The 15696-nt window shown below is 39.3% G+C and overlaps 3 protein-coding genes across 3 annotated transcripts; all 3 read left to right on the top strand.

Moving 5' to 3' along the window:
• Window positions 1-2955: 2955 nt before the first annotated feature.
• Window positions 2956-5177, top strand: LOC310948983 (photoreceptor-specific nuclear receptor-like; the record flags this gene model as incomplete). Its single annotated transcript, XM_083916297.1, has 8 exons — window positions 2956-3031; window positions 3296-3443; window positions 3572-3675; window positions 3792-4055; window positions 4184-4371; window positions 4479-4719; window positions 4799-4904; window positions 5045-5177. The coding sequence occupies 8 exons, from the start codon at window positions 2956-2958 to the stop codon at window positions 5175-5177; spliced, it is 1260 nt and encodes a 419-aa protein (XP_083772423.1).
• A 1948-nt stretch (window positions 5178-7125) lies between these two features.
• On the top strand, window positions 7126-11317 carry stoml1 (stomatin (EPB72)-like 1). Its single transcript, XM_083917082.1, has 7 exons — window positions 7126-7407; window positions 8434-8540; window positions 8636-8785; window positions 10090-10293; window positions 10371-10581; window positions 10668-10859; window positions 11029-11317. Exons 1-7 carry the CDS (start codon window positions 7251-7253, stop codon window positions 11223-11225), a joined length of 1218 nt encoding a protein of 405 aa, XP_083773208.1. The 5' UTR covers window positions 7126-7250; the 3' UTR covers window positions 11226-11317.
• Window positions 11318-11633: 316 nt separating this feature from the next.
• On the top strand, window positions 11634-14321 carry cyp11a1.2 (cytochrome P450 family 11 subfamily A member 1, tandem duplicate 2; the record flags this gene model as incomplete). The annotated part of the gene is made up of 9 exons (XM_083917083.1): window positions 11634-11899; window positions 12152-12307; window positions 12445-12644; window positions 12750-12953; window positions 13099-13259; window positions 13346-13512; window positions 13739-13817; window positions 13912-14103; window positions 14199-14321. 9 exons carry the CDS (start codon window positions 11634-11636, stop codon window positions 14319-14321), a joined length of 1548 nt encoding a protein of 515 aa, XP_083773209.1.
• Window positions 14322-15696: the final 1375 nt, after the last annotated feature.

The raw sequence follows: 15696 nt of genomic DNA, 5'->3' as shown, positions 1-15696 counted from the left end.
TGTGAACTAGCATTCAAGGGCATCATCTGAAGGACAAGACAGCCTTGCACATGTGTGCCTGCTGTAGTGCATGTGCCTTCATTGTTTGATGGACTGCAACTGATAACAAAGCGAAAAACATTTGAAAGGTAAACTAATGAACAGCTGATCAGTCTGATCTGCCAAGCAACTGAGCTGGGGTATTACTAGTGACGTGTGTTAAATCACCCGCAGGGCTCTGTCATCATAAATGTCCCAACTAAATACATAATCATCCAGTTGGCTCGTGGCAGTGGGCAGCTAAAGATTGGCTGCATCTGCGCAGCAATCACAGGGCTGAGGAGTGAAGAAACGTGACAGTTATCCCTGACAGGCAAAACCTCAAAGCACGCACTTTGCTGATGGCACCAGCATCATACCCGTACACTTTGCTAACGTGTAACTAATGTAAGTGGCATACAGGCTATCGGTGTAAAGGTATTATCAGTGAATTAAATGTAATATTTTAGCATGTAAATGTAAATGTCCATCTACTAGTGTGAATAACAAGATAATCAGCTCAGAACTGACATGTGGGTAACACCTGTCTTATGTAATGTGATATGGGACTCCAGATTAACATACTCAGTACTGCTTAGGTCAGACACATGTATTTTAGGCTTATTGACAGAGTAGGTTTGGTTGGAATTTTTGAATGTAAATTAATACTGCAACCAACTGTGGATCACATTATAGATTGTCTTGACTAGTCTGTCTGTCTGTCTAGAGTGCATTAACATCCTAAACTATGTTTTTATGTCAAAGTTGGGAAGTGAAATCAGATCACAAGTAATTATCAAATGTGAATTTATTACATTCTGATGTCTGGATTACTCTACCGGGGAATTGTTGGGTCTATGTAAATAAGTCATAGAGTGTGGTCTATACCCAGTCTGTAAAGTGTCCTGAGATAACTTTTGTTATGATTTGGCACTATAAATAAAATTGAATTGAATTGAATTGAATTGAATAGGCCAACTACCAGGCCTGTTGGCATCTGGACGTGTATATTTTTTATATTTGTATAAACCGTGGCGGGTTGATTTGCCTTGGGCATGTATGCCAGTCAAATTGTTCAAAAGGCAAAGCAAGGTAAGTCTGTGTAGCACCTTAAAAACGCAACAAAACCCTTTACAAAACAACTTTAAACAAAATGAACAAATACAATGAGGAGAATAAATTAGATTACTGTTGTACCTGCAGTCAATCTGTCAATGTGTCTTTCATACTGTATTACTGAGGTGCATAATACAAAGCCAATTGACTGCATACTATTATAACATATACCCCATTGTAACTATTGGAGCATTTGAGACCCCGAATCTAACCTGCTTTGTCCTTAAATCAGGATCACAAAAGTGATTCAGACAACAGGTTCTGAGTTCAAACAGCTCTGTGTGCATAGCAGCCGTAGACTGCTCCTAGTTTGTAATCCTGTTATACACTAGTTTAGGCCAACAGAAAGAGCTCTGTTTCAATACCACGTTGTTTTTCCTAAAATCAAGAGTGACTTAAAGAAGATTACAGACATCATTCTGTGGACACGGCAGTCACATTTGTAACTCAAGTGTCTTCGCTACATATGATCTGATTAAAGAGCTGAACTAGATGTTATTAGCTATACGCAATAACAACATTAGCCATCACTTGATTGACCTGTACAGAAAATAATAAGCACATGAGTTGATGTTTCTGACATTCATTTGTGGCCAATGGCCATCCACTGTGTAGTTCCTTTAAGTGGAAAGAAGTGAGAACAGTATAGTGATTCCAGGAGTTGTGCTATTGCAATAACAGTAAATTGTACTTGGGTCACTATTTAGGCAGATGGAGGCTTCAGAGAGTGGTCACCATATGGCAGAATAATAGAATTAAGGGTCAACTTGTTGCTGCTCTTACAATCTGGGCTCTAATTGTTTTTCTTCTCAGCGCCCCCTTTCATGATCCCCCTCAAGAAGAAGACCACATTTTATGGAAGGTTAAGCTACTTTGCTGATTTGGGGTGGCTGTACTCTCCTTAGGCCATTAGTGTCATTGACAGGGCCAATATGGCACAGAGGGAATGTCATAAGTATGATGTGAGTCTACAATGTTAACAGGAAGCTAAGGAACATGTGTAGGACTAGGACAAATTACCCGTTTTGCATTGTTTTTAGCACTTGTTGATTAGTTCTACTGTTGTCTTAAAATCAGTGCTTTGGGCAGTAGATGACTACTCATGACCATTTTAGCCAGCATCACCAGATTTACAATAAGCTATGTGAAGCACCTTTGCTTAAACTTTCTTTAGCTTTTCTACTAATATTGCTGGAATGAATAAGCTGATGTAAAACAATTATGTTGATGCAGTTACTCTCTTGAGACTTGCAGCAGCCAAATGTATAATGCCATTGAAGAGCAGTGTGGGTGAGAGGTAAAATATATTATTGTTCTTTTCCTTTTCAATAGTCACTGTTATTGAAAACAGTTATGCCAGTAAGTGGTGTGACTGATTGATTTACCCATAGACAGTAAAGATTAAGAGGATGACAAATCAGCATTTGCTTACACAGCGCCATGGTGCTAATCTCGTTGTCTTCCTTCAGAAAGTCCCCAGACGGCTCACACTCATTCTGGCAGAGAGAAAGAAAGAAGAAGGCAAGTAGTGACTCTATTGACCTGCAATTACACCAGAAACAACCAGAGAAAGGACAACAGCACTGGATCAATATCATCGAGCATTCCTGGAGCAACTTTTTCTCGCCGCTAAAGAAATTAGGACAGGCTTTAGTAAGAACTACAAATTCTGCGTCTTTTGTGTTTTGGGGGAAATGCCATTTGTCAACACTTTGCATGAAAAAATGCTTTGATCCAGCCAGACAAGGCAATAGTAGGGAGTAAGGAGTAATCTTATATTGAAACAGTTAATTAAGTTAAGACAATAGAACACATCTTATAATGGAGGACCACATGACCAAATTTAACATGTTTTCTTCTGACTCGTCTAATGACTTCACAGATGGACCTCAAGCAGGTGAGCCTATAACTGTTGTAAAATGAAAGATCTTACAAAGGTGTTAAACAATGCCAACAAAATTAAAAAACAAAATTTGTTTTCTTTTCTGTGCATTATGTTGTCAGAATAATTATGTGCATAATAAATGTATGTATTGTTTATAAAATAAAAATAATTAGACTAAAAAGATTTAATGTATATGTAGCTACAAGGAAATCGTCCGATATTTAAAAGAGTGTGAAAAATTGTTCAATATTTATTTCTGCTATCTGTCCTCTACAGAAAGTTCAGCTCCTGGTACAGCACTTGACAACGGCTTGCTTTGTAAAGTCTGTTCTGATTCAAGCAGTGGTAAACACTATGGTATCTATGCCTGCAATGGCTGCAGTGGCTTCTTCAAGCGCAGTGTGAGACGAAGACTCATCTATAGGTGAGCAAGGTTTTATTCAAAAGGGCAGTCAGAATTATTGTGTGTATAATGGACGAATACAACTAGTTTAACAAGTAATTATTTGTATTTTTATATAGTACTCTTCATATTTTTTGTCAATATCACAGGTGTCAGGCTGGAACTGGCAAGTGCCCTGTTGACAAGGCTCATCGGAACCAATGCCAAGCATGTCGACTAAAGAAGTGTCTCCAAGCTGGCATGAACAAAGATGGTGAGGAAACTCTCAATAAGTTGTACAGTATACCATGTGCATATGTAATTTCTGTCATAACACATAAAGCCTTGACAGTTTTCACAAGATATACTATTTACTTGTTCTCTTGGCAGCTGTGCAGAATGAACGACAGCCTCGAAGCACAGCACATGTCAGTCTAGACAGTATAAGTGCTGGCACTAAAAAGGAGCACCTGGCCACTACACAGGAGCTCACTTCCTCTGCCACCTACTCCTCAGTGATCTGCAGACCTCTGGTCACTTCCTCTGTCACCACCTCTGCTGCCGTACAGCCCAGCAGCAACACCAATAACTACCACCGTTTTATGGTCAGCCTGCTGACTGCAGAGACCTGTGCAAAACTGGAGCCTGAGGATGGTGAGATCATGTGACAGAAGTTAACTTAAGATGGATGTAACAAGTAGGCGATCTAGATCTATGTTTTGAAAATACACTTTATGATTTGGTTTTGCATTAATGTTTGTGTGTCTTTTTCTAATGCACAGTCGAGGAGAATATTGACGTGACAACCAATGATTCAGAGAGAGACAGGACTCCCTCTGACTGTCGTATGTCCCCATACACATCCAGTTGTTCAGAGAGCATATATGAGACATCGGCACGTCTCCTCTTCATGTCTGTTAAGTGGGCAAAAAATTTGCCAGTTTTTGCTCACTTGCCATTTCGAGACCAGGTGAGACTGATCGACACATACTCAATTTTTGTATATTTACTGAACCAATTTACACATACATGAATTGTGTGCGCAGCTGATAATGTGCATTTCTGTTACATCCTCAGGTGATTCTCCTTGAGGAATCTTGGAGTGAGATGTTCCTCTTGTGTGCCATTCAGTGGTCCCTGCCCATGGACAGCTGTCCTCTTCTGTCTCTGCCAGATCTTTCTCCCACACAGCAGGCCAAGATGAGCCTCCCCACAGCTGACCTGCGCATCCTGGAAGAGGTCTTTAATCGCTTTAAGGCCATGGCTGTTGACCCTACTGAGTTTGCATGCCTGAAAGCCATTGTACTGTTCAAGCCAGGTAAGGAGTTATTCCTTTTAGCAATATGCTTTTGATATTGAATGGACATTGCCGCTAATGTCTGCTGTTTGACTTGCAGAGACACGCAGCCTCAAAGACCCAGAGCAGGTGGAGAATCTGCAGGACCAGTCACAGGTGTTACTAGGTCAGCACACCCATTCACAATACCCCAGTCATAGTGCCAGGTAAGCCTGCTCTAATTCCCTCTCGCTCACAGACTACAGAGATTTTCAAATATAAAAACATCTGGAGTATTTGAAGTCTGTCACGGAAATATCGAATAGAAACATGAAATGTTCACTAACCTTTGTTCTTGTTCATCAAGGTTTGGGAGACTGTTACTTCTGCTGCCATCCCTCCAGTTTGTGAGCTCTGAGAAAATAGAGCAGCTGTTCTTTCACAGGACCATTGGCAGCACACCCATGGAGAAGCTGCTGTGTGACATGTTCAAAAACTGACACTGACTACAGCAAGCACACAGGGATGCCAAATGACACATGTTAGGAAAACACAAACACCAACCCTTCAAGCCACAGGTTTTTGTTTGGTTGTTTGTTTCACATATTCTGGTTATGACTTATTTTAAATTCTATATAATAGCCTTTTTTCACCAAAGACATTTTTATATACCACAGATGGAAACATTTTCCCACTATAAGTTTATCACATTTGAATAAAGCATACAGGTTTTGTTCTGTGATTATTACATATTTTTCTTTGTAAATATAACAATTTTGTTATAAAGAACCACAGACATAACATGTTATTTTGTGTAGGTACTGTTATATTGTTATTACAGTAAATGAAAATGTAGATGTGCTTTGAATGTAAGTATTTGTCCTAAATAAATATGATTTTTTTTTTTGTATTTGACGAGTTTGTTCATCTTTGGTCATTTCCACACACAACACAATATATAATACAAAAAGATGCAAAGAACAAAACCCGGAATAATAAAGATGTTTGAGATCCTTTAGAAATAAGATCACATCCATCTATCCATCTATCCATCTATCTATGTCTTTCTATCTTTCTATCTTTACGTCTACCTATCTATCTATCTATCTATCTATCTATCTATCTATCCATCTATCTATCTATCTATCTATCTATCTATCTATCTGTCTATCTATCCATCTATCTATCTCTTTATATCTTTCTATCTTTACACCTATCTATCTATCTATCTATCTATCTATCTATCTATCTATCTATCTATCTATCTGTCTATCTATCCATCTATCTATCTCTTTATATCTTTCTATCTTTACACCTATCTATCTATCTATCTATCTATCTATCTATCTATCTATCTATCTATCTATCTATCTATCTATCTATCTCTTTATATCTTTCTATCTTTACACCTATCTATCTATCTACCTTTCTATCTATCTATCTATCTATCTATCTATCTATCTATCTATCTATCTATCTATCTATCTGTCTATCTATCCATCTATCTATCTCTTTATATCTTTCTATCTTTACACCTATCTATCTATCTATCTATCTTTCTATCTATCTATCTATCTATCTATCTATCTATCTATCTATCTATCTATCTGTCTATCTCTTTATATCTTTCTATCTTTACACCTATCTATCTGTCTATCTATCTATCTATCTATCTATCTGTCTATCTATCCATCTATCTATCTATCTCTTTATATCTTTCTATCTTTACACCTATCTATCTATCTTTCTATCTTTACACTTATCTATTTATCTATCCATCTATCTATCTATCTATCTATCTATCTATCTATCTATCTATCTATCTATCTATCTATCTATCTATCTATCTATCTATATATCTATCCATCTATCTATCTATCTCTTTATATCTTTACATCTACTTATATGTCTATCTATCTATCTGTCTATCTATCTATCTATCTATCTATCTATCTCTTTATATCTTTCTATCTTTACACCTATCTATCTATCTATCTATCTATCTATCTATCTATCTATCTATCTATCTATCTATCTATCTATCTATCTATCTATCTATCTATCTATCTATCTGTCTGTCTATCTATATATCTATCCATCTATCTATCTATCTCTTTATATCTTTATATCTTTACATCTACTTATATGTCTATCTATCTATCTATCTATCTATCTATCTATCTATCTATCTATCTGTCTGTCTATCTATCTATCTATCTATACATCTATCTATACATCTATCTATCTATCTATACATCTATCTATCCATCTACCCATCTATACATCTATGGTGTCACGGAAAAATAAGCACATTTGACTGTGGAAGCATGAAAGGTGAGGGTTTATCCAAGTGGGCCTGTCGCATGAACTGCAGTCGGGCTACAGCGCCATTAGGTGGCGGTAATGAGCCGCCAGTGAACACAACAGAAGAAGAGGTGAAACAAAACACGGAAGAGCTTCACACGTAAACCATAACTAGCGTCACTTTATTTACTTCGACTGGTTGACAACTGCAACGGAGACTGATAACTAATATGAAGTCGCTTTAAATAAGAAATAACCGTGTTTTTATAATGTTTCGCAAGTCGTATGAACTGCTCCCTCAGAGGGACTCATCCTGTCCGAGGACTCCTGGCCTGTTTGTGGACACTGACAGTTTCACACAGCGAGGCTACCACAAAGGCTTTTCATTTGACACCATCCCCAACATTTCTGAAAACGACTTCACTGGTAGGTGAATTACATTAGATGTGTTAGATGGTAAATGGCGCTTTCACAGTGTTTGTCACATTCACCCATTCGGCATTGGACATCTACATACCATCTAATCTAATGTAACTTTCACAATACATTTACACACCGATGCGCAGCACGGTGAGCAAGTCGGGGTTCAGTGTCTGTGGGGATCGAACCGCCAATCTCTCGAAAGGAGGACGACCCACTCTGCCTCTGATCCACAGTCGCCCTCAAGCTAGTTAGCTATGGTTTCTGGACGTGGTTTGATGTCAAGAAACACAAAACACCAAGACTTTGGACATAAAATATGTATAAAGCATATAATAAATATATGCATCCTACAATATATGCCAAAACTCACCACATTGCATTACACTCGATTGCACTCAATAAAGGTTGGAGGACTTGCGTGTAGTCCAAAGGATGAGTCGAGCTCAAAGACTCAAGATTCAAGAAGCTTTATTTATCCCAAGGGAAATTATTGTGCAACAGTTTCAATACAAAGATGGGAAAGGATCAGAGTAACAATGAGCTAACATAATCAAATAAAAATAAAGCTAACATAAAATTAACTAACAAACAATTAACTAAATGTGTGTGTGCAACAGACATTCTGGTTAAACGTAGGTATATACAATATACAACAATACGCACCGTGAAGTTTAGCAGCATATTGAAATAAAATTACAAAGGGACTCTGGTCAAGCTCTAAAAACACTGGATCCACACTTCACATAATTCACTTCAATAGTGTCCTAAGGCCCTTCCTGCCTAGTAAACACTTTTCTTTCAAACTTCACAATCTCAGTTTGTAATTTACACTTTTTGTTCAGATTTGTTCAACTCCAATCAAAGATGAGATGGCTCAAGTGATATTCTCAGACTTTAAAAAACTCTCTTAAAGCCACAGATGAAATTATACCACTTCTTTTTTAATTATTTCTTTTACAGCTTGCCTGGTTAACAGAAAATACATTTAAGACTGATACTCTTTTTGTTTGTTCGTTTCTGTTCTCCTAGATACCTCCCAAGGATGGCTGTCCTGGATTTGCAACCTAATTGTCATCTTCCTTGTCTACATTTGCACCTTTATAACATTTCCTATAACAGGATGGTTTGTACTGAAAGTAAGGTGACATTATCTTTCATAAGTTACTCCCGCAGCATGACTACTCACTTTTTGAGGATTAAAACAAACATCTGTGACTTCTTTTGTTTGTAGACAGTGCCAAACTACCAGAGGATAGTAGTGTTTCGTCTGGGTCGAGTTGGTCCTCCAAAGGGCCCAGGTATTGTCCTTGTGCTGCCCCTCATTGACCAGTGGCAGAGAGTAGACCTGCGCACTCGTGCTTTCAACATCCCTCCTTGCCAGGTAAACCACTATAGTGAGTTCATAATTAGCTGTTCTGATTGATGACTTGTTTAAATCCTTACATGATAAAACAATAGTTTCCCTCACATTCTCCTCAATTTATTTTACATGAAAGATAGTGTCTGCCTAGGATCTGTCTTAAATTAAGAGTCAATCATATAAGCTTCGGATAAACATTTGAGTATATTTGCACAGAAGGAGGGCTGTGGAGCATTTACTTTGCCCTACAGGTGGCACTCTTGGTACACAGTTGATAAGTGTGAAACTGGAGAGAGTAAACTAATACTGACAGCACATTTGCTCTTAGAGATGTAACCTCATGCTGACTGCAATTTATGTAAAAAAACAACAACTGTGTGCTGAATCTTTTGTTTTTAGTCTTGTGCATTTGTCTCCATTAACTTAAAGCTGTTTTATGTAAGATTTGTATCTATTTAATTGCCTTCTAAGTTACTATGAGGGAGTTAAAACAATGGTGACTGATCATATGACCGACTAATGAAAGCACTTCTAATTGCCTTTTTGCTGATAGAATTCCAATATCTCTGTCTGTGGCGACCATGGCCATGGACACTAGATGTAAATATGCCGCCCTGTTAATGATGCTGCTGACAGTGATTGGTCTGTCAGCTAAACTAATGGTTATGCTGCGCTCACTTGTAATCGGACATCAGCGACTTCCAATTTCTGAGTCAGGCTTGTAGTAAGGGCAGAAGTGTAATAAGAACGTGTGTGCGTGTGTGTGTATATGTATTTAAGAGGGCAACATAAGGGATGGACCTAAAGTAGAGAGCTGAATCGAATGTGTGTCAATAAAGTTAACACAAAAAGCAAAGAAAGAAAGAAATCGTCAACACACACATAGCGACCATGAATGTTACAAGATGGAGGGGCCTGAAAGAACAGGCGCGCCTGCAGTTATATCTTACCACCAAAGAGGCGGCTAGAAACAACATATCTCAATTCTTATGGCATACAACTTCCATAATTAAATGCCAAATTGATATCTGAATTTTTTTTTTTTATGCATTTTTGGAAAAGTAGCCACAGTACCTTTACTGAAATGCTTAACTGCATTTGGTTAAAGCCAAGGTGTCAAGCTTGCTTCCCTTGTTATTTAATAGAGGGAAAACTCCTTTTCATGTTCAGCATTCGTCAATTGTACATTCAGCCTTACACAACAAAATACTTCTAGTCAATACCAGCTTAAAGAATAAGGAGATGTTTGTATATTCATTAAATTGTGACAAATGTTAAATGACCAGTGTTAGGCGCTCATGTAAAATGTAATTCTGCTACTGTAGGTGATTACTCTGGATGGTGGTGTGTTGTCAGTGGGAGCAGACATCCAGTTCAGGATCTGGAGCCCCGTCATGTCGGTACTATCAGTCCAGGACTTGAACGCCTCAACCAGGATGACCGCACAGAAAGCTTTGACCCACAGCCTGGCCAAGAAGACTGTCAGGGAGATCCAAACTGAGAGAGTTAAACTTGGAGAATATCTTGGGGTGAGACTACTAGACCAACTCTCAGCTGGCTGTTCACTGTACCACATCAAACTTACGTTCTTTATTGCTTTGTACAGATGGACATAAATGAGATGACTCGACCGTGGGGGCTGGAGGTGGACAGGGTAGAGCTTACCCTCGGCTCTCTACTTAAAGCACCAGGGGAAGGCCCCTCTGGACCCTTCATCATGCCTCCCCCTGTGCCTGGACTTGAAGGGCTCACTGGCCCCATACAACAGTTGGCCATGCACTTTCTGGGCCACAGTGGCATTTCACAGCCTCAACCAGGTATGACGCCACACACAACTGTTTTTGTACATTATGTACCCATTCTGATAATGTTGTATAATACACATGTGGCCTTTTCTCCACAGAGGACAGCATAAGGTTTACAGATGAGCTCAGCAGCACCCCTCAGGCCCCGCCAGGTTCTGTTGAAGAGCTGCTTGACAAAGTCCAGCTCCTGCTCTCTGAAACTTTGGTCCACCAGGTTGGGGCCTGCTTCCAATTTGACATAAGCTCAGAAGATGGACAACATCACAGTTACTATGTGGACTTGAGCCAAGGTGATGTTTCATATATTACTTTAAATATGCCACATACAGGAGCATGTAATTTTGACAAATCCAGCATCTGAATGCAAGTTGTGCTAAATTTGTCTAAGAACCTTCAAATATTTGTGCGGAATAGAATATAAAAATCTAATATTTCCATCACTGTGTTTGTGTCCTGTAGGTAGTGGTGCAGCTGGAGCAGGGACCTTGTGCAGAGCGCCAGATGTGACACTGAGCACGAGTAAAAGCGAGCTTCTGGCCATGTTCCAGGGCGAGCTACAACCATTCGCTGCTTACACCAGTGGCAGACTCAAAATCCAGGGAGACATTAAGACTGCCATGAAGCTGGAAGAACTCATAAAGCTTCTAAAAAAATAGTGTGCATAGTAGCATTTGTGTACGTATTTATTCAATCTTTAATTGTAACTGTACAGTACGTGCTTTTCATGTATTCTAATTATATTTGTTATACACCGAGTTTCTGTTATGGCTTTGTCTTTCTTCATAAATCCAAGCAAAGGCATGTTTACAAAGATTTGAGAGTTGGCATAGTCTCACATACAGATGATTGCAGGGTGCTATAGAACAAGATAAAATATTCACTAAGTAACGCAGCTTCGCATGCACAGACATGCTGCAAGTTGGAGAGCCTTGATCAGCACAGCAAAGGGGTGGGTTGGGGGGCAACTATTTAGACCGGCCTCCTTGTTTTGCAAAGATGTCCCTAGGAGAGCGGGAGTAACTGCTAAAGGAAGAGCACATAGAGTGAGAATTTTTGTTGTCAGGATGGCCAGGTGGTGTGTGTGTCGCAGCCCGGTGACGGAGCCCGTCTCCTGGATAGGAGAGCTGATTACAGGTAGGCGCTGCAGCAGCAGTGTGCCGGTGGCCAGACAGGCGTACTCAGACAGCAGCAGCATCAGGCCTTTTAGTGAGATTCCTGGACTGTGGAAGAATGGGGTGGCCAACTTGTACAATTTCTGGAAACTGGATGGCTTCAAAAACCTTCACCGCATAATGTTGCAGAACTTCAACACTTTTGGACCCATTTACAGGTATGGAAGGCAAAGCAGTTTGCATTTATCTTAAATTAGAAAATTACATGATACTAAAGGTCTGTCTATGTTAAGAAAACAGTTACATAAGTAGAAAAAACATGATTTTCAATGACATCACTAGTTTAAATATTTTGGTTCAATTACAAACATTTTTATTTATGAACATTATTCATTTATAAGGTCAAGTTTTCTCATAAACAAGTAGCTGACATGACATTTTCACCCCTTTTTTTCCTCTGACTCTGTCAGAGAGAAAGTAGGTTATTATGAAAGCGTAAATATCATCAATCCTGAAGATGCTGCTATCCTGTTCAAAGCAGAGGGCTATTATCCCAAAAGACTGAATGTTGAAGCCTGGACATCTTACAGAGACTACAGGAATCGCAAATACGGAGTTTTACTAAAGTATGTTTTATTATTATCCCTTTTTACCTCTAAAATTCAGTTTAGCCAATACTTTGACACTTGCATGGAACCAAGAGTTTAACTAAGTGCTATATGCCTTAGTGCCTTTGCTATGTTAACATCCAATCTTCCCACAGGAATGGAGAAGACTGGAGATCAAATCGAGTGATTCTCAACAAGGAGGTGATTTCCCCGAAGATGCTTGAAAACTTTGTGCCTTTGCTGGAAGAAGTAGGTCAGGATTTTGTGGCCCGAGTTCACAAAAAGATACAGCGAAGTGGCCACAACAAATGGACCACAGACCTCTCTCAAGAACTCTTTAAATATGCTTTAGAGTGTAAGACCGGCTTTTATATCCAAGTGTAATTTATTTCACACACTGTGTGCTTCTTTTCTCCCATATTGCTTGTCTTTGTCTCATGGTTGTTTGCTGCCCACACAGCGGTGAGCTCAGTGCTGTATGGGGAGCGTCTGGGTTTGATGCTGGACTACATCGACCCTGAAGCTCAACATTTCATTGACTGCATCACCCTCATGTTCAAGACTACCTCACCCATGCTGTACATACCCCCTGCTCTGTTGAGGCAGATTGGAGCGAAGGTGTGGCGGGACCATGTGGAGGCTTGGGATGGGATCTTCAACCAAGGTAAAAGAACAACTAGGAGGAACATTAGTATTAGTGTGACTGCCACTATTAGGTTCTCAGTTCTTTTATTTGAAAATATATCTATTATACATTTTTATGTTTGCACTGGTGCAGTTATTTCATTTGTGTTCTTTTGGTGCATCAGCGGACCGCTGCATCCACAACATCTGCAGGCAGTTACGCCAGGAAGCTGGCACCCCAAAGAAATACCCAGGAGTTCTAGCTAGCCTGCTCATGCTGGACAAGCTGTCCATTGAAGACATCAAAGCCAGCATCACTGAGCTAATGGCAGGGGGTGTTGATACGGTGAGAATAGACAAAGACAAAAGTCATTGATTTTTCTAGAGTGTGACTTCGTTTTGGGTTTTTGATTCTCTGTTTGTGTGTTTCAGACTTCTGTCACGCTGCTGTGGACATTGTATGAACTAGCTAGGCACCCAAACCTCCAGGAGGAGCTGAGGGCGGAGGTGGCTGCTGCCCGGGCTGAGAGCCAGGGAGACATGCTGGAGATGCTGAAGCGGATTCCATTGGTCAAAGGAGCTTTGAAGGAAACACTGAGGTGAAAGAAAGCAGTGTCAGATATGTAATGCTATTATTGATACTGTAGAGATGTTAGATGTCAGTTGTTTAGGTTTGCCTCTTTCAGATTTGTATTGATACTTTTATTACTGAGACAAAGTTGTTTTGAAAATTACTTTTTTTCTTTCTTATTATCTTCCCAATTCTGACATCTACTAAGTCAATGAGTTTCCTTGTAATATTGAAATTTCACTCTGACCCCTCAGGTTACACCCAGTTGCAGTGAGCTTGCAAAGATACATATCAGAAGATATCATTATTCAAAACTACCACATCCCAGCTGGTGTAAGAGGCACTTAAAAATAATAATCATCTTATGTCTTTGTATTTGAGCATTGTTCTAGAATAATCTTTTTTCTTTTTATGTGTTTGTATTTAGACTCTGGTCCAGTTAGGGCTGTATGCAATGGGCAGAGACCCCAAGGCATTCTATCGTCCAGAGCAGTATCAGCCCTCCCGCTGGCTGAGGACAGAGACACACTACTTCAGGAGCCTGGGCTTCGGTTTCGGCCCCCGTCAGTGTTTAGGACGCAGAATAGCTGAGGCAGAGATGCAAATCTTCCTTATCCATGTGAGATATACAGAGAAAAAAACAGGTGTTTCACTGTATTCTGCAGCTCGTTTACAAAGCCTGTTAACTGTGTGTATTATCTTCTGTCTTTGCAGATGCTTGAGAACTTCAGAGTGGAGAAACAGCGCCATGTGGAAGTGCAGAGTACCTTTGAGCTCATTCTCCTACCAGAGAAACCTATAATTTTGACCCTGAAGCCTCTAAATACTAGTCGGTAACACAAAGTTTGAGAAAAGGATGGTGGTGCATGATAAGTCAGGCACATTTCTATTCTACAGGGAACAGATTGTACAGGGTTTCACAAAGCAACATATGATCACTACATTAAATCTTACAACCTTAGATGTCGGAGAGCAAGAAAACCTTAGGAAAGAAAAAGCTTAAAATTTGCATGAACAAATTACCCCAGTTATTCTATAACCAGTGAACGGTAATAATGTGCTTTAGTGAGTAACACGTGAAGTCTGTGTGTGTAAAATATGTTTTAAAAAACCTGGAATGTACAGATGCTTTATTCCATGTGCATATGTTGAAATATATTAAAACATATATATAAAACAACACAACTGATTCAAAATTGTCTTGTATTACATCTTTTTATTACATGTTTTAATATATATATATATTCATTATTATTCATTCATTCATTATGGAAATATCTTTGTCTTTATCTATACTATCTATTTAGAATATTAATCAAAGAAAACTGTGTTTAGTCTGGATCAATAGTTCAGTAATTCATTTGCAGGTCATTTAACATGCTTCGGCGTCCTCTGTCTCCTTTACTGGTGAAATGATTCAGATACAGATCCCTCTAAGAAACATTCCTGACTCCATGTTAAATGAAATATTTATGCACAGTGCAGTGTATGTTACATAAAATAAAGGCTAATTGCACTCAACTGACAGAAGGAACATTATGAAGGATTGTGGTGGATGTCCGGACAAAGCCGTGCCTGTGTTCACTCAGTTTGGTCAACATTTCTTGTTTCTGTCTCCCCCATACTTTAGAGTTCTCCTCCAGCTGTAATGCATGCAAACAAGGACAAAACTTCCAATTAACCATGAATGAAAAACTGATCGGTGACTCAATAAGTTAATGAAGCAAATCATGTGTTTTCACCTGAGCTTCCAGTGTTTGGACTCGTGCCTCAGCTTTCTCAAGTTCATTTAATAAATTCAGTCTCTCTGTGACTGGCAGTGCGTCTTTTATCTGAAGGGGACATGACACACGTTAACCTGAGATTTCAGTTACAGCAAGATGATATTTGGGTAGTACAATATAATTTTAAACTATATCAAGACATATCTGAGCTGCAGTCAATGATATTTAATTTGAGGAGAGTTTCACACCATTTTCACACCATACTGTGTGAATACTGGCTTGAATGTGTACGTGTACCTGTGCTGACTGCTGTAAAATGACTGGGGCAGGCTGCTGCTGAATCCTATCCAGCTCTCCTCTGAGACGAGCGTTTTCTGCTGCCAGGGCAGACTCCATCTCTTCCTTTCTGTGGCCAGACTCCCCTACACAGCATGAAGAGATGCTCTGCAAATGTTTTTGTAGAAACCAAATTGTTCCCTCACAACACC

This window comes from Echiichthys vipera (assembly GCF_963691815.1).
Source record: "Echiichthys vipera genome assembly, chromosome: 7".
Lineage (NCBI taxonomy): Eukaryota > Metazoa > Chordata > Actinopteri > Perciformes > Trachinidae > Echiichthys > Echiichthys vipera.
The sequence above is the reverse complement of the archived record's forward strand: the minus strand, read 5'-3'. Positions and strand labels throughout refer to the sequence as shown.

Bases quoted from the DNA above. Each gene is read 5' to 3' on its own strand.
- stoml1 (XM_083917082.1), top strand. From the start codon at position 7,251: ATGTTTCGCAAGTCGTATGAACTGCTCCCTCAGAGGGACTCATCCTGT. The intron at 7,408-8,433 runs GTAGGTGAATTA...CTGTTCTCCTAG, and splicing joins TTCTGAAAACGACTTCACTG to ATACCTCCCAAGGATGGCTG. The intron at 8,786-10,089 runs GTAAACCACTAT...CTGCTACTGTAG, and splicing joins TCAACATCCCTCCTTGCCAG to GTGATTACTCTGGATGGTGG.